Source organism: Nuphar pumila, chromosome 6 (genome assembly GCF_984573655.1).
Source record: "Nuphar pumila chromosome 6, dmNupPumi1.hap1.1, whole genome shotgun sequence".
In the NCBI taxonomy this organism is placed as follows: domain Eukaryota; kingdom Viridiplantae; phylum Streptophyta; class Magnoliopsida; order Nymphaeales; family Nymphaeaceae; genus Nuphar; species Nuphar pumila.
Genome location: NC_143254.1, coordinates 104,973,456 through 104,993,411, shown reverse-complemented (window position 1 = coordinate 104,993,411; position 19,956 = coordinate 104,973,456). Strand labels below are relative to the sequence as shown.

The 19,956-nt window shown below is 38.2% G+C and overlaps 2 protein-coding genes across 2 annotated transcripts; one reads left to right on the top strand and one right to left on the bottom strand.

The window, feature by feature from the left end:
* The first annotated feature begins 308 nt into the window (after positions 1–308).
* On the top strand, positions 309–2,453 carry LOC149835531 (peroxidase P7-like). The gene is made up of 4 exons (XM_090010561.1): positions 309–521; positions 637–828; positions 1,540–1,702; positions 2,062–2,453. Exons 1-4 carry the CDS (start codon positions 309–311, stop codon positions 2,451–2,453), a joined length of 960 nt encoding a protein of 319 aa, XP_089866687.1.
* Positions 2,454–4,267: 1,814 nt separating this feature from the next.
* On the bottom strand, positions 4,268–6,027 carry LOC149835530 (peroxidase P7-like). The gene is made up of 4 exons (XM_090008562.1): positions 5,777–6,027; positions 5,473–5,664; positions 5,210–5,375; positions 4,268–4,929 (listed from the first exon to the last, which is right to left on the bottom strand). The coding sequence occupies exons 1-4, from the start codon at positions 5,987–5,989 to the stop codon at positions 4,538–4,540; spliced, it is 963 nt and encodes a 320-aa protein (XP_089864688.1). The 5' UTR covers positions 5,990–6,027; the 3' UTR covers positions 4,268–4,537.
* Between the last annotated feature and the right edge of the window lie 13,929 nt (positions 6,028–19,956).

The window sequence follows — 19,956 nt, the reverse complement described above, 5'->3', positions numbered from 1 at the left end:
TGAAAAGCTCATACCAAATCCGGTTTTTTATGTGTACTCGAATTCGGTACCACAAAATCAAAACCATATCCCTCATGCATCCGACTATAATCTGGTGTAGCTTTGCCTTACCAAATCCAACTAAATGGAAGGTCTACGTGAGAGGAAGGCACAACCCCCCCCCCCCCCCCCCCCCCCCCCCTTTACTATAGTCGTTGTGCATGCCAACCACCCTTCTGGGTCCTTTCAAGCGTACACTATAAGTATCACCACCATTGTAGCGAACACCACATTTGTGAGCTTCCTTCTCAACCTAATTCATTCAAATCATGGCTTCCTCTTCAACATTGTTTGTCACCCTCTCTTTGTTCTTAGCCCTCCAGCTTGGGAGCTCCTCTGCTCAGCTCACCACTGGTTTCTACACCAAGTCTTGTCCTAATCTCTTGAACACCATCCAAGCGGAGGTCAGGTCAGCTGTAGCCAAGGAGCCTCGGATGGGTGCATCAATCCTGCGCCTCTTCTTCCATGATTGCTTTGTTAATGTACACCAACCTAAGTCAAGCTTTTTGTGCATTATGAATATGCCCGTCTTAAACCTTCTCCCTTGACAACTAATATTGTGCTTAACTATGATCTGTTATGTTACGTATTATATAGGGATGTGATGCATCGGTTTTATTGGACGACACATCTACGTTTGCCGGGGAGAAGAACGCGACGCCGAATAGGAATTCTGCCAGAGGGTTTGAAGTCATTGATGCTATCAAGGCCACGGTCGAAAGCACTTGCCCTGGAGTTGTGTCTTGTGCTGATGTTCTGGCCGTTGCTGCTAGAGATTCAGTTGTGGCCGTAAGTGCTGGTTTAACATGTCTAAATAGACTTGACATATATGATCAGTTCACGATCTGATCTCTGTTTTGTTTTGTTTTGTTTTGTTCTGTTCTGTTTTGTTTTGATCTGTTTTTCTGTTTCTGCTATGCTCTGTTTACTGGGACATGGGCTGTTCAGTTATGCGCTTCTTGTAACGCAGATTCAGTGGGTGTGATATCTCATCACACCTGAACACCAACTCTGTTCTATCTTCACTACTGCAGATTAATACTATTACCTTTCTTTCAAAAAAAAAAAAAGCATTTTGCACACTTAAGTAAAACTGCACCAAGTTCATGAGATCAGACTTATACCAAAAACTCCGGAGTTAGTGACTAGTGAGCCTGATCATCTTCATGTATGTCCAAACATGCACGTTTTTACGCCTAATGCTATCATGCATGAACCGTACTCATGATACTCACAAAACTTATTGATCTTGGTATTTTATCAGCAAGGAAAAATCTCGGGACAAAACACAGTATAACGAAAAATTTTCAATAATTTCTTACCAAAAAACTTTTAAAATTTTAATTGAAATATAAAGTGAAAATGTGATATATCATAATATATTAAAAACAGGTGATATTCTGTTTTCCACTTGATTTTATGTTAAGAAATTCAAAATATTTCAAGTATTTGTGGGTGTGACATGAACTTACTAACAACATTGTCTTTTGATCTATGTAGTTGGGTGGACCTAGTTGGGACGTGAAGGTTGGAAGAAGGGATGCTAAGACGGCTAGCCAAGCCGCTGCTAATACTATTCCTGCTCCCACATCTGACCTTAATGGCCTCATTTCTAGCTTCGAAGCCCAAGGACTCTCTGCCAAGGACATGGTTGCTCTCTCAGGTATATGGATCAATTACACATGGTCATTAAATTCAGGCATTAATTTGGCATTGAATTGGTTGGTCCTCAGACACGGACCTGATCAGACCCAGATCTGGATCTGGTATCCACACCTCAAAGTCAGATTCGGGTTCAGACTCACTAGGGTCCAAACTAGATCCGATCCGTTGACACCCCTAAGTACGACTTACAACTTTAGCTAGACCGACCAGGTCTGGCTGGGTCTGACCCGCTGATAGACATGCATGCCTAGACTTTGTCCAATTTCTCTCTCTCTCTCTCTCTCTCTCTCTCTCTCTCTCTCTCTCTCTCTCTCTCTCTCTCTCTCTCAATACCAACAACACCATGTTTGGAAGCAGGGGCCCATACAATCGGTCAAGCACAATGCACCAGCTTTAGAAACCGCATATACAATGAGACAAACATAGATGGCTCCTTTGCAAGGACAAGGCAGGCCAGCTGCTCCAGGACGGAAAGCTCAGGGGACAACAATTTGGCACCCCTTGACACACAGACCCCTGCATCCTTTGACACCAACTACTTCACTAGCCTCATCAAAAGAAGCGGCCTCCTCCATTCTGATCAGCAGCTCTTCAATGGTGGATCCACTGATGCACTGGTCAGAGCCTACAGCCAGTGTGGTAGCACCTTCAACGCCGACTTTGTTGCTGCCATGATCAAGATGGGAGACATCAAGCCTCTCACTGGCTCCAACGGTGAAATCAGGAAGAACTGCAGGAGGGTTAACTGATTAAGAGAAATTAATTGGTCCAAGTATTTATACTAGCTAGTTAAAACCTTTATATGTGGTGGAGAAGAGTATGTAATACCCAACGATAATGCAGTCCTCATGCATGCTTATTATTACTTGTAAGATTGTGTCCTATCTTATATCAAATATTGTTTTTCACTTCATTGAAATAATCAGCCTACTTTGAGTGACAGTAATAATTTTTTATCTAGTTATTATTATTTTTTGATTGGCAAGCTGGGTTGGCAAACCGTACCAGTTGCAAGAGATATATAGTACAGCATATCATTTCACTAACGGAAACCAATCTGAAGGCTTATCCTTCAAAAATTTCTACAGATACTATTCCAAACGAGAGTGGCACGTAGTTACTCTCTGCTACTACGCGGGTACAAATAATACGTTCAAATTTAAACAAGACGTCTTCCACACCATGCCTCGACATCAAAGGAGGTTGTCCTTCGATAAGTCTGTTCGTCAACGCCACGCATGATTCAACAATTACCTTTTCCATGATTCAGAATAAGGTTCAAAATATACTTTCATGGAACAAATGCCGATGACTTTGCTTTTAAAGCCTTTGCCCATCACACCTATGGTTATGGGTTCTGGCTTCTTGCTCAGATAATGACGGGTCACCAAGGAGGAAACCAAGTACTTTTAAAAATTTAAAAAGCGGAAAGCACGGAGCTACTTAGAAGCGAACCAAAAATTATCTCGAACGAGAAGAAGAGAAGCGAACCGAAAGCAAAGAAAAAACAAAGAAAGAAATAAGCTAGGATTCAAGTGAAAAGCAAATAGGAATAAAGATTTCTCGACATTGGGCAAAACATATTTATTAAAGGCTTCAAGCCCTCCAAAAAAAAATTCACTTTCCAATATTGAGAAACGAGTGAGAAGCTACCAGGAAGCGATAGGAGAAGCGAGTGAGAAGCCATAATGGAAAGTGTGCTCATTTAAAATGCTTGTTTCTCGAAAGTTACGTGTTTCACGCTTTCAAAATGCATTTCAAAAAGCGCACTTTACTGAGTCCTATAACTTTTTCGGTTACCCTGGTCACCAACACTTGAAAAGTGAATCTAATTTTGGGGATTAAGAGATTTTTCATATATACTAGGTGGTAATTGAACATGAGCAACAGAAGACAGGATATAAATTGCCATTTTTTCTATCAAAAATTTATATTTTTTATGTGTGATGAATCTAGAACAGTCTTGGGTCAAATCCAGATGTAATGCAAGAGCGAAGTGAAGCATAGCAAACTGGGTCAAAACTCAAATTTGAAATTTGAAGGCCCTTTCAAAAAGGAAGCCATAGGCAGTGGCCTCAAAACTCAAAGAGGCCGGCCGGCCCTCAGATACATGCATGAAAAGTATGTCTTTCACCCAAAGGAAGCAGGAGGAAAGTATCCTTTCAATAAGCGACACACAATAGAGAGAGCACCATGGCCCTTTAAAAAGAGGACAAATAAGGTGATTTGACAAAACACAAACTTTTTGTTTGAAATCACCACTGTCCATCACTTCAATCACCACCATTTATTCTACGAGCAATGGAACCCACCAAAAGTCATGATGTCATCATTTTATAATGGATGGTGGTGATTGAAGTGATGGACGGTGATGATTTCAAAACACAAAAAATTGTTGTTTTGTCAAATTACCCGATCTCTGATGTGCTTTGAAAGGTCTGCATAAGAAAAGAGAAATGTCATTGCTACCCCTTGGGGTGCCTATAGTATCCACCACTAGGGATGCACAATGAGCCGAGCTATTTAAACTTAGCTTGAACTCGTTAGAAAACAAGTCATGATGTGAAATAAAATGAAAATTATTGCAAATAACTGCATTTGATTCCATTTAAGATATTAAACCCATACAACAGGTTTGGTGATAATAATCATAAAACACATTTGGAAGCATAGAAAAGGCTAATACTGCCTTATTAAGAAACAATGCAATTAAGACAATATTGGTGGTCCTCCTAAGGGAACCCATGAATCGCTACAAGATATACTTATTGAGAAGCTTGTTTGGTCCATGGTTGAAACTATTACTGCAACAAATGCAACCAAGACTTCTTAACTAGTTGACCCTCCTACAATTCTTCCTGATCTCTCCATTGGAGCCACTGAGAGGCTTGATGTCTCCCATCTTGATCATCGCTTCAACGAAGTCGGCGTTGAAGGTGCTAGCACTCTGGCTGTAGGTCCTGACCAGGGAATCAGTGGATCCACCATTGAAGAGCTGCTGATCAGAATGGAGGAGGCCTCTTCTGCTGATGAGGTTAGTAAAGTAGTTTGTGTCGAAGTACGTAGGGGTCTGTATGTCAAGAGGTGCCAATTTGTTGTCCCCAGAGCCTGCAGTCCTGGGACAGCCTGCCTGCCTTGTCCTTGCAAAGAAACCATCGATGTTTGTTTCATTGTATATGCGGCTTCTAAAGTTGGTGCAACGTGCTTGACCGATAGTGTGAGCCCCTGCTTCCAAAAATGGTGTTATTGATGGAGAGAGAGAGAGAGAGAGAGAGAGAGAGAGAGAGAGAGAGAGAGAGAGAGAGAGAGAGAGAGAGAGAGAGAGAGTCCACTTCAATCCCAAATGATTGGAGAGGATCAAACAAAACAGAGCTACACCTAAGCCCCAACCAAGGGCCACAAGTTTTGCTATACCAAGCATAGGGTTTTTAAAGATAGATACTCCAATTTATGACCACGAAGCTGAGTCAAGCCCAATATCTATAACTTTGACTTGGATCCATACCTGATAAAACAACCATGTCCTTGGCAGAGAGCCCTTGAGCTTGGAAGCTAGAGATGAGACGGTTAAGGTCAAATGTGGGAGCAGGGATGCTAGTGTTAGCAGCAGCTTGGCTAGCTGTCCTAGCATCCCTTCTTCCAACCTTCACATCCCAGTTAGGTCCACCCAGCTAACACAAAACAGAGATATTCAAGTTAATTACATAACAAGCATGAACTAAGAGAAAGCATTATTGAGCTTAACTGCAATTAAAACTCATCACTTACAGAAACAACAGAGTCTCTAGCACTAATGGCCAAGACATCAGCACATGACACAACCCCTGGGCAGACCTGCTCCACCGCGGCCTTGATCGCATCGATCACTTCAAATCCTCTAGCAGATTTCCTATTAGGAGCTGCATTCTTCTCCCCCATGAACGTAGCCGTGTCATCCAACAAAACTGAGCCATCACACCCCTAATACACAAATTTAGAGTATCAAACATGCACCAATCAGTTTCTATCTTATGGTAAGGTTAAGTAAGACAAAGATTAATTTACGGAGTCTTGGTTGATATAGATATGTTACATTAACAAAGCAGTCATGGAAGAACAGGCGAAGAAGCGACGCGCCCATTCTAGGTTCTTTAGCCACAGCTAGCTTGACCTGGGCTCGGACTGTCTCGAACACACCAGGGCAACAAGAGTCATAGAAATTAGGAGAGAGTTGAGCAGAGGAGCTCCCAAGGAAGATGGCTAAGCACATGAAGAAGGTAACAAACAAGGTTGCAGAGGAAGCCATGACTTGGAGAGCTGAAGGGGCAGACAGGACGTTGTTTGAAGGACCCCTCCTGGGATGAGAGTATATATAGTGAATGGAACGTTGAAGGGGTTAGAGAAGAAGGGGTGGTCGGTCACCTTGACTACTTCAGATTAAATGGGGGCATTTATTGTCTTCACTCGGCTTCCACCTAACATAGATGGCTGCATAACCCTTGCTCATTGTTCCCACACACATTCTTTGTCTTCTTTATTGTCACTTTTCATGTCTTGTTATTTTGTAGCTCAGGCTTTGTTGGTTGTGTATTTTCATAATAACAATGAGTGGGGGCCTTTGCTTCAGCCTTTACAAGGGTAGGATCCAACTGGACCAGGTCAATATCCCACAAGCTCCCTAACAAGGTACTCATACAGATTCAACCATGCCCAAATTGGATTAATCCTAAAACCTTTAAACTTGAAATGCTGGGGTTAGATTTTCATTTGGTTTTGTACCTGGGCCTAGTTAATAAAAGAAAAAGTGGTTGGGACCTTGGCTTGCCTCCAGACCCAGAGTGGGAAGACCCTAACCTGGTCCTGGCTGTGGTAGATTAAATACTAGGTTGAATTGATAACTTGCTTTAATGAAAGAGGAAAAGCTACTTTTGAAGGGGACTTTAATCTCAAAGAGTCATTTTTCGTTTATGTTATTGATGATCAAATTTTGAGCAGTGGATCATTCACTGTTACCATCCAAACTTGGCTAAGTGGATAATTCAAGACCAGGGATTGCCTAAATTCAAGACCATGTTAGCCTCTACCATGAGATGAATAATCTCATCTATTGGGGTCCAACTTACAATCTAGAGGTCTATACCTGAAGTGACAAATTTTGGTCAGCCGCTGATAAGTAGCACCGGAGAGGGGATAAGTTTGGACCATGCATAAAGCGTTAAAAAAAATTACTGCACGTAGTTGAAAAGTATGATCACCATGCGCTGAGTCTTCCCTTTTGAGAGAGAGAGAGATTGAAGAATTGTTAGGGAGGCATTATTTATTGCAGCAAGCCAATAAAATTGGCTGACTTTTTCTTGCTGACACCATGCGTGTAGGACAAATCAACTCTTTTTGACCATTGACCATGGATGCAACCTTTAACTGCTTCGAAATTAGCCAAGAGGCAATTGACATTACCACAGAAATGATTGAGGGCACACAAATTGCGCAAAATTCAACATACCAATTAAAAAACCATTCACAATCTCTCTCTCTCTCTCTCTCTCTATATATATATATATATATATATTGTGTGTGGTTGTGTTTGTTCGATGTGAGAAAAAAAAACTAAAAAAAGGGTTTCAGCAATTTGGCTAAGTTGATTGTATGTACATCACTGTAACAAGTATACTTTCGTTCTTTATTTCTTTCTCTCTCTCTCTCTCTCTCTCTATATATATATATAGTCCTTCGAGAGCAATCATAGTTGTAGGTTACATCTTCTCAATCAGCTAGGTATGTACTTAACAATTATTTTATAGGAATCATGTTTTTTAGACATCAAAATAGGTTTTTTAAAGTCATAAAATTTTAGTATACGTGAACCGTTGTTTTTTGAAGATCTTAAAAAACCTACAATTTTGCCATAATCACATGTTCCAAAACTTGTTTTTCACAAAATAATGATTGCAAATCATATCTATAGGATATGATCAACGAAAAAAGCACTCAAATTTTAAAAATTCAAAGCTTCTATTAAGTGGGGCTTCGGGAGCATATATATATATATATATATATATATATATATAGAGAGAGAGAGAGAGAGAGAGAGAGAGAGTAATGTGTTCCTTAAGCCCTCTTTTTCATTAGGACTCGTTAGGCCCCTTCAAAAATCATAGTTTTAATTATTTTTTCTCTCATCTAACACGGTAGATTTTATCTATAGGTTTTGTTTAGTAAGAACCAGCTTTTGGATCGCTGAAATCTGACCAGTACGATATATGTTTTTCGGTGATCTAAAATCAATAGTCATGAAGTTACCCATTTTTCTAGCCCAGAAAAATATGTTCTTTAATTTAACAAATATGATTCAAGAGTTGATTTCTACTAAAAAGAGCATGCTAAACACATCTAATGGCTCAGATCTATCATAAAACACTTAAAACTTATGGAGCAGAACATGGCAAAACCAACAATGGGGCCTAAAATGTTCAGTTCTCATATATATATATATATATATATGAGAGGGAAGTCGAGCCTGTTTGAAGCCTACCTCTATTCCATTTTTGGCTATAGATGGCCAATGATGAGATGCATGAAAGTCAGAGGCCGGGCACTAGTAGCTCATGCATAGCTAGTTAAATTTAGTGCCTTTCATACAAAGTCATATGAATTGGTCGTGGCTCGCGGCACAAAGACATCATTTATGCCTTGTTTCAAAATTTATGTCATGTCAAGTAATACTTCAACTTCCTATATATAGGGTTCATAGTGATAAATATTGCTATATTTATGAAAATCTCACGATAATATCCTGAGAAATTACTTGAATGTTTTAAACGGTAATTTCTTGCAATATATTTAAAATATCATGTTTTTTGTCAAAAACATAAATATCACAATTTAAATGTGATATATATGTTTTTAACGGTTATTTTTTCACTACAAGAAAATTGTCAATTAGCGACGGATATTTGCGGCAAATTTTTTTCGTCGCAACGTTGCGACGGATTAACGAGAAAAACTAATCCGTCGCTAAGATTTGTAATATTTTCGAAACTAGCAACGAAAAAACTTTTGTCGCTACCTCCGTCGCTAGTTAGCGACGACAGGTTTTTGTCGCAATACACGCGACGGTTAGCGACGGATTTGGTGATGAAAGTTTTTCCGTCACTACGTAGCGATGCCGTTAGTGACGGAAATCTTTCGTCGCTAACTGGTCATGTAAATTTACAATGGAGTTGCGACAAAATTAGGTCGTCGCCAAATTCGTCGCTAAATTTCCAGTAAATCCCTAATCAGAGTCCTTTTTTCTCTTTCCTGCTTCATCTCTCCCGTCCGACGCACTCCTCCGCCGCCAGACACACTCCTCGGTCTGCCAACCGACGCACGCCGCCTGCCGCTCCCTGGTCCACCGCCTCCCCGCCGTCGCCTGGCGTCTCCCAGGTAAATCCCTCTTTTTTTTTGGCAGGGGGTCGCCCCCTGCCTCGTTTGTTTTTTCCTGCAGGGGGGGCGACCCCCTGCCTCATTATTTTATTCGGGCAGGGGGTCGCCCCCCTACCACTTTTTTTTCGGCAGGGGGGCGACCCCCCTGCCTCGTTGTTTTATTCAGGCAGGGGGTCGCCCCCATGCTTTTCCGGCAGGGGGTCACCCCCTCGCCAGTTTTTTTTTTCGGTAGGGGGGGGGACTCCCTGCCTCATTTTTTTTCCAGCAGGGGGTCGCCCCCGTGCCTCTTTTTTTTTCGGCAGGGGGGCGACCCCTGCCTCGTTTGTTTTTATCGGCAGGGGGTCGCCCCCCTGCCTCGTTTTTTTATTCAGGCAGGGGGTCGCCCACCCTGTTTTCCGGCAGGGGGGGAGGGGGGTGACCCTGCCTCTTCTTCTTTTTTTTTGGTAGGGGGTCGCCCTTTCTGCATCATTTTTTTTGACAGGGAGGGCGATGGGTCAGGTGGTGCCTGGCGATCGTCGGGGTTCTGGAACCACAACATCACCTCGTGCCTGCCGCTCCGGGGGACGATCACTGCCTCCGGAGACCTCATGTTGCTGGCGTACATCGCTGGCCTACTGACTGGTCGGCCGAACTCGAGGGCGGTCGAGCCGAACGGAGAGGTGGTCGACGCTCGAAAGGTGTTTCGCCTCACCGGAATCCCGCTCGACTTTGATATTTATTTTAAATTTTTTCCTTTTGGCAGAGGGTGACTTCATTTTAACACAATATCTTTTGCAGATTTCTCAACGGATCCCTCTTGTGCCCCGCCACCCGTGGTAAGTAAGTGACAAAACAATGCAAATCGGGTAAATACCCGTGGTGAGTAAGTGATGCAAGCGCATCACATGTTATTTAATTTATTGGATGCAACATTTTATTGTTCTCACACTCACTTAGTTGTTGAAATCTAGAATTGCTTTGTTGGAGTTTAGAGATCATGTTGAGCATGATTTTAATGTATGAGAATAGAAGTGTTCTTATTTTTTGAGTACGGATTCCATGATAGGCATGGTAGTAGTTAGCAAGAAATTGGAGTTTTTTTGCTACATGTACATGTTTGATAATTTTTTGATATGAATGTTTTCGATGTATTACAATATTTGATGTGATTGTATCCATGCTTGCATGTAGTTACTTTCAATTTGATTATGACTTATATGTGAAATTGTATAATGAAAGCACGCTTCAAATAAATGTATCATGTTATGAATAGTTTACACATGAAAATATAAAGTTATCAAATGCATGCACCATAATTCTTATGATTGTATGACATCATATATTACATGATAAATTTGATATTTTCTTCATCATAGCATTCTGATGATTCTCTTTTAACTGGTCAAGATACTATTCGTAACACCATACGACAAAATGACTGCAAACTATGAATGGATGTACCGTAGGATAGTTGACAATGAGTTATCGCATGAGTATATGGATGGTGTTGAAAGTTTTATTGAATTTACAATGACAAGTGTCAGTACAGTGGATCCTACAGGTCGGATTAGGTATCCCTACAAGATTTGTAAGAACAATCGATTTGTAGAACCTCATGACGTTAGACATCACCTATACATGAAGAGTTTTGTGAGTGATTATCAGAATTGAATGTTTCATGGTGAAGAATTTAGAAACAATTTTGATGCACGGGTGAATGTGGTGCACGATAATCTATATATGGATTTGATATTTGATGTCGCAGGAACAGAACTGGGTTCTGCTATGGGTCTTAGTGATGTAACAACTGCAGTAGATGAAGAATCACCAAACGATGTAGCTAGTAGATTTTATTATTTACTTAGAGATGTTGATGAGCCACTTTGAAACGGTTGCGAGAGTCACACTATCTTGTCTGTAGTTCTTCAACTAATGAATTTAAAGTCTGACTATAATTTGAGTCAATCATGTTTTGACCGTTTGTGCATGATTGTGAAGAGTATGTTGCTCAAAGATGAGAAATTGCCACTAAATTTCTATCGTGTGAAGGTTATGGTCAACGGTCTAGGTATGGGGTATAAAAAGATAGATGCTTATCCAAATCACTGCATGTTGTATTTCAAGGATCAGGAAAACAACATATCATACCTGTCATGTGGGCATCCTCGGTTCAAGCCAAAGGCAAGAGGCAATGGTAGCACGAGATCAAAAGAAGTTTCATACAAGTCGCTCTGCTACTTTTCTATCACTCTTAGATTGCAATGATTGTATATGTCTTCAAGGACAGCTAAACACATGAGATGACATGCAAATAAAGTTCGACATGATGAAAACAAGATCACGCATCCTGTTGATGCGGAAGCTTGGAAGCACTTTGATCGTACTCATCAGAACTTCGTAATGAAAGTGAGAAATGTTAGACTCGGTCTATGTACAGATGGATTTAATCTATTTGGGGGTAGATCAACTTCATACTATAATTGCATTGAAAAGATTCTATAATTGCTAAATTATAGAAACAAATAATACTGATGTGAATAATAGTAATAAATTATTGATTATACTAAAGATTAATAGAATATTTACTTGAGACCGATGTGGAATGCTTTAGATTTGCAGTGGCCAGTGGTGTATGGGGGGCACCTCTTCTAGGTGTTCACCTTGGCTAGCGGGTGGTGAACTGAACCTAAGGGAAAAAGAATGTTCATGTCTTCCTCATCATGAAAATATCAATATCTGTTAATTTCATGCAAACAATATTAGATCAAACTACACTATAGAAGTGACTCATACAATAATATTCAATATTTATGTTAACATACAAGAATATTAACTATCAAAACCCTTTCAATCATCTTCTTAATCATCTCGATGTAACAACATGGGATCTTCGCGATGGTGTATTGAAGTAATGAATCAACCCCTCTGCAATCGGCCTCTTGATATGCATTGTTGTTCTGTTATTCATTTCGTTCAACTGAAGATGGTAAAATTTCGTACACATTTCTTGGTATTATCTTATGTGTTATATGTATTTCGTTATTTATGGGATCTCTAATATAAAATACTTACATAACTTGAGAGGCTAAAATAAAGGAATCCTTATGGTATGCTCGGTGAGACATGTTGACACATGTAAAATATTTGTCCTTATGCATATGCCTATTGTCAAACCAATCACATCTAAATATATATACTCAATTTTGTTCTATATATTTAAATTCGATAATATCTTTTAGAAACACCATAATAGTCTATATTAGGCTCTTTTACATCACCTGCACATGTAACAATTACCCCACTATTCTGAGAACTACGGTCTTGATCTCAAGATTGTGTATGAAACTTGATTTCATTTGCATCATAAGTTTGATAGGACTGTGATTTGCGTTTAGGTTCTCTTGCGAGACTTTGTAATTATGTAGAAGCATCATCGTGAGCCTATAGAAACCAACTTGCGAACTCCTGGTCATGTCGTACTATAGCTTCCTGAACATTATTGCACAAGTCATGGATTATATGCTTGTGTTTTCTTAGATATGTGTCAAATAAAATGCAGTTTTACATCACATACCGATGAGCTCTCGCACGTTCTGAATATGAAAGTACAGTTGGTAAATTGCATCCGAATTTCATGAGAATATCATATAAGAATACATACAAACTAGATGACCTTGTTGTGTTGGCCTTTATCATACTGATCTCAATGGTTAAATCTAGTATCAATACCACTAAGATACATTAAGCAAAATGGCGTACATTATGTTAAAATATTTGTCTCAGGAATGAAAGTTTTCGGTCGTACTTTGTTTCTCACAGTTTGCTTTAATCTACCAAAGAATTTGTCGATCAGATACATTCAACAATATTGTACTGGTCCATTAAGTTTGACCTCATGTGGTGGATGAATGTCTAAGTACACCATGATGATAAAAAATGCAATTGAAAATATCTTCTCCAAAGTGCATAAGATTACTAGAATATTTTGTTTCATTTATATTAAAGCATATCTTCTTAAAGTTCTTTCACACAATAATCTGAACATATCACTCAAACGGATTAAAGTTATGTTGATTGTCTTATTTAGATATCTACAAAATACAATAGGAAGTAAACGAAAGAAGACATGGTTATCATGACTCTTCGTTCTTAAAAAATTTAGCATTGTTTATGTTTATGTGTAACCCAATGTTAGATACATAGCTGTCAGAAAACTTTACATCCTTAAACCAATCAAAAAACTCCTTATGCTTACTTAAAAATATGTATTATGCATGTGATTTCTTCAGTGTTTAACCACTTTTGTCTAAGTACAAGTGATGATGTATCTTTCTGAGTATTAAATTTTCTTATGCATTTTCATTATCCTTTGTTCTTCTTTGACATCAAGCAGTGTATATAAGATATTATCATATAGGTTCTTCTCAACATGTATCACATATAAGTTGTATTTTAGCTTAATTTATAACCAAAGTCAAAAAAATATAATTTTTGTCCAATTTAGATACTGTTGATTGTCATTTTTCCACAACTCATATTTTTCTGAAATCAACAGTAACACTATTTAATTGTACCTTCAGTTCAGCTCCAAATAATTCATGTGGTGGCCCTCTAAGCTCCACTTTACTGTCAAACTCCTTCTTTTGGCAATATCATGAGTGATCATGTGATAAGAATCGATAATGTGCCATGTAACACGTCTTTTTGCTGAACTTCAAGCTATTTAACCATGTATCGATGTTGCAAACTAGACACGCAAGCTCTACCTTCGTAGATTACCTTGATAACTAGGCATATGCTAAAAAATTATTGATAGTCTACATTACCACCGCTCGCATCTGAAATATCTCTTTAGTTGATGCATCATATGTGCTAGTGCCTTCATCCCATAACTATTGCAAATCTTTGATTAACAGCTACAAGTAAACATCTATATTGTTTTCAGGTGCCTTTGGTCTAGGAATGAGTAGGGAAAGTTATATGAAAGGATCTTTCATACACATCCATAGAGACAGATTATACAACAATAATACTATAAGTCACGTGTATAATTGACTTATATTTAAAAATGTATTGAAAGCATCATTTGTCAAGCCGAAACGAATATTGTGTGGTTTCACTGTGAACGATATATGTTCTTTGTCAAACTTCTTCCGCACTATAGAATCTGATGGATGAATTAGTATGTTCTCATCACTTGCATGTTGGGTCTTGTGTCATCTCGTATTTGATGTTGTTTTCATTGTCATGAACACGTGTTGCAATCTTGGGTTTACGAAAAAATATTGTAACACCTTTTGAGAAACTTTCTTTCCTTTTCCTTTCTGTAATTTTCATCTTAAAGCATTGCACCTTAGGCATGTTTTGTTATTCTTATGCTTCTACCAAAGAAGTATGCAATCATTCACGCTTGCATATATCTTCACGTAATCAAAGCCGATGTGATTTATAACTTTATTTGCCTCATAGTAAGAGTTTGACAATTTTTTTTACCCAGGCAATTCCTCCTTGAACAAATCAATAAGCATGTTGAATGATATGTTACTCTAATTGTCCATTATTTTGATATATAACAACTTGAGAATGAAATCTAGTTTTGTTAACTTTGTAGAACCTAGATATAGATCGCTTTGGGCTTCACCCATTAAGTCTTGAAGGAGTCTATGTTCCCCATCAATATCTAGAGTTTGATCAAATGTTGTGCTTATAATAATGTCATCTAATATTTCTTTGACCTGGTCATAAACCTCTGTCATATCCTTGCTCTTATCATGATGTACATGCACTGCATCTATGTGGGTTTGGGTCACACACATATAGGACTGAATATACTTCATACTTAAACCACATCTAATCAAGTATAGTTTGATCAGTCGTACAACCTTAATTTTTTTATTATTGCAGTTCTGACATGGGTATCGCATCCTACCAAGAGAATTAACATAAGCACGTGATGCTTCATGGAATCAATCGGTTCTAGATATATAAGGTTTATAACTTTTGTCGTGAATGTGTATCCACGATTGATCCATATTCATAGACGATGATCCCACTATATTTAATCAGTGAATCTTTGATAAGTGGGATATATATACTAAAAACCTAAAACCCTTTAATTAAACACAAAAAAAACCTAATTAAATACTCATGTTATTTAAAAGAATCCAAAATCAATACCCTAAATCGTAAAAAAAGTTATGCATTTATGCTAATTAAAAACCACTTAATATTCTAACAAAAATCAAACACAATGTATAGAAGCAAATATGGAAACAAGATTAAATTTAACTTTTACAATGACATATGAGTTACAACAAATCGAACAAAATGACGAAGAAACATTTATAAAGGTAGATTAAACAACTATAATGTTACAAGAAGCAACCACTTACATACAACCAGGGGCGTCTCAAGAAAAGTTGAGACCCTAGGAGAAACCTCCAAATAAGGCCCTAATTTTTTTTATTGTACATAAAAATTCTATTATTTATTAAAGGGGTTGCACCTTTTTTTAAAAATTCTTAATATCTCCCATATTTACTAATTAGGTTTATATATATATATATATATATATATATATATATATATATATTTACTTAACATGCAAGCTAGCGTCCTCTATCATTCACAATAAACATTGCACATGCCTTATGTCGATGGTTCTCTGCAAAATAATATGATAGCAATTAAATGACAATAGCATCATTTGCATTTGAAAAATAAACACCTACACTAGATGCTAAAAATATCTGCAGATCAACAAATAAGAGAAACTGGACATAATGTATGGAAGTAGACATCTAATGCCACATTATCATTGTCAGGCTCCGATTATTAGTTTCCCTACTTTGGCAGTTGTTCATGACTCATGGCCCACGACCCTACACTACCAGTGTATCAAGGTCCTTTTTGGATAAATAATCCTCTTCTAGTGTTTTGGGCACTGACGTTTGGGCACTTGACAGACCATAATGCCCAACCTATGACCCAGTTGACAATGCTACTAAAATTTTCTACTAGCTTCATAGAATGTAGGCCACTTTGTAATCAATTTCTATCTTTTTCACTAAAGAGCTTAAGAAACATTTTACTAACTTCACCATGAACACGAGTTAAAAATGAAAAACAGCCATTAAAAATTGAATAACATGAGATCTAACCCTTTGAAATTACAAATAGTCTATAAAATAACTAAAGAGAGCATCTAGAAGTATGAACATGGGTTTTTCCCATGCTTATCCATACTCATACCTGCAATATAAATACATATATGTATGAGGATGAGAATTAAAACATGAACAAGATAGTTATTGGTATGTTCACTTGCATTGTTGAGACATAATAAAAAAAATGTGACAAACTCGTAAAACTTGGATGAGAGGAAAGCTAACTTAGCTACATGAGCCCATTATACATAGAGTTTGTCTACTTAAGCTGGTTAAGAAGACTTGCTTCAATTTTTCAGAAATGGGTTGTACAATCTGGAGTTATCAAGACATGAAACAGATGCAGGAAGTGCATTTGCGGATGTCTCATCTGAGGTCACACCACCAACTCGACATACTTGAGATGACAACCTCACTTTGAGATTTGAGGCCCTTCCAAAATAAAAGGCCCTAAGAGGTGGCCTCAAATCTCAAAGAGGCCAGCCAACGCTACTTTTTACTCTTTGTGGAAACACATCCAACCATCAAACAACAAGTTCAAATATACCACCATTAAAAAAAACTATATGACTCAGTCATGGTAGAACTAACTATTGTGCACTCAAATTGGTTCTATAACTTTGACATCAAGAAGAATATTACAAACAATTGCAAAATTAAAGAATAGAGAAAACACAAAAAAAAAAACTAAATTTGTAGCTCAACATTTATGTCATTAAAAATTAAATCAAATTCCTAAATCCTAACAAACATTACTCATAGATATACTATAAATAAATAAAACCCTAAAATTCTTACAAAAAAATACCTATAAAGGTGGTCCAATGGGTGGACGGTTAGAGAGAGCTACTCAGATGAGGGAGGCAGCAGACTGGAGGGAGGGGATCGCTGGCGGCGGCTCCATGGAGGGTGGCCAAAATCCTATGGTCGGTGGTCCGGTGATGGTCCGACGTGTGGAGGATTAGAGAGAGAAAGAGAGAGAGAGAGAGAGAGAGAGAGAGAGAGAGAGAGAGAGAGAGAGAGAGAAATATGAAAAGGGTCCATCGGCCACTTTTATAAACTATATAATGGTGACATAACTGTTACCATTATATATTAAAACCCTATAACGATGACATAATCGGTCGCCGTTATTGGTCTATAACAGGAGATCTTATGGCTATTAAATATAGTTGTAAAGTGTTTTAAAGGCAATATCTAACGGCTTGGTAATCTCGCCGTTATTTATAAACTCTATAACAGTGACATAATTATCGCAAAAATCCTATAACGATCATCGTTATAGAGAAAAACCTATAACTGCGAGATGTGTGCAAGGGCAAGACATTCGAGGAGCTATATAGCTTGTCCTTATTGATAAGCTAATAACAACGAGATTTATGGTTGTACTAGATTAATAACGGTGATATCTTTATGTTCCTACTATTACCTATCAATTAGTGAGGACAAAATTCTTGCCCTTATTGCTTTATCAGTAGCGGCGAGATTTTGTCTCACTGAAAAAAAGTTGCCACTATTGACCCTCATCCTTGTAATGCTAACTCCTAGGACCCCATTATCATATCTGGGTATGGTTTATAAAATTTCATACCAAACTTGATCTTACCCGAGTTTAAATTAAGACCTGCAACTTTTTAACATACAAAAGCATAAAAGTTTATTATTTACTAAGCTTGGTTCAAGTCCAGGTTTCTATTATCTAATATCTGGGTATGATTTCGTCGTTGATAGATCAATTGAACCCAAACCCGAATGACTAGTACCAGCACCTTAAAGTGAGATCCAAGTTCAAACCACCTTGGTCGAGTGAAGGTCTGACACATCTACATCCTAAATGCTATGTTGACTAAGACAGGTCCAATATACTGTGGAAAGGAGCTGAATCTCCGAATAGCTGTCAAGTGAATGATGCAATAATCAAAAGTTTATGGAGGCATGTTGTAATGGAGATGAGAGGGGTGATGCTGAGTAAAGAATGCATTGGGTGATGAGATTAGAGTTGTCAACTACATTCTTGTGAGGATATAATATTGAAAAAATGATTGATTTTCACTCGCTTTTCGGCTTGTATCACTATTACCATCTCTCAAATCCCTACCATCTTCTGTTGTCAAATGCAATGGTTTTCTGTGTGTAGCCCAAGTGCATTGTACTCGATCATTAGATCTGCTCTGTCATGCGATTACGTGAGGCATCATGTTGTGAAAAACGAAAAACAAAAACATTAACAGATGTGGCCAACAGAGTCCTGTGTCAAGCTGAAGGCCTAGGATCGAATATTGTTGGTGCACGGGGGCTGCTCGTTGTTTTATCATGATTGGGGCACGTAAGGCTAGATGGTAGTATCCTCAAGTCAAAGTTTTACCTCACTAGGAGGTGGGCCCATTAAGTGACCCGGTTCTTGGTGTCCTCAATATTGGTCCAGTTAATTGGTTTGAGATGTGCATCAATTTTGAAAAATGATGGAACCCAAGGCATTCAGATCGAATCCATATCTAGACTGGATCAGAGCACCCTTCAGATTGATATGGACCTGGTCCCATCTGGGTTCAACTTCATCCTATCCAATATTCAAGCTCTAGACAATGATTTGAACTATTAACCCTTAAAGTAGAAAACATTCAAACTGTTGAAAACGTGATCATTAAATGCTTTATATAGATTAGTTCTAGATGTATGACCTTTCCAAAATTGCTCTAGAGGCAGCTTGTGAAAGGCAGAAAACCACCTTTCTCAATGCTTCAAGTATATACACTATAAATATACAGATCTTTTTGCAGCAGACTAATTCAAACACAATTTGTTTCTACACATTCACAATATGCAAAATTTTTCAAAAAAGTGCTTCACAACCATCATTTCTCTCGTCTCAAAATCAAGTGAGGGCATACTCAACCCTCACACTCCAACTTGAGGGATAGTAAAAGAAGAAAATGTTACTTACCATTTACCATGTGTATTTTATCCTGCCATTCCAGTTAAATTCGATTACTATAATCAAGGAGATGGAGATCAGCCAACATCAAGGACTAAGATCAAGGAAAGAAGATAGGTTGATCTTGTTGTATTCGATTACTATAGTCAAGAAAATGAGATCAGATATCAAGGGCATACAGTTATGTTATATTTGGTTACTATAGTCAAGGAAATAAGATCAGCTGATATCAATGGCATATGGTTATGTTATATTCGGTTACTATAGTCAAGGAAATAAGATCAGCAGATATCAAGCGCATACAGTTTACTCACATCAAAGGAAGATGATCGGCTGTAATCAAGAAAAATTGTCTAACATGTTTTCTTTTATGTTCAAAATAATTTTGTAATTGTTTCTTTTTTTTAATAAGAGAGAATAAAAATTAACTTCATTTTGTAATTGTAATTGTTTCTTTTTCAATTCTACTCTTCTTTCAAGTTCCATTTTCATGCTGATCAAAACTTTTTTTTTATTTATAACCCAAAAAAACCACACTCAACACAAAGATCTGATTGCACTGGCTTAGTCTGCCACACCTATGATCGTCATGCCGGTGTCATAAAACTTTGAGGTTAGGAACCCCACCTCCGGGGCCTATGAAAGGCATTGAATTGCATAGATGGGTCACACCCATGGCAATTGAACCTTGACCATCCCGTCTAGCAGCCACGGCCCCACTCCCACTATGCCAACCACCTTTGGGGCTATGCTGATCAATCTTTTAGA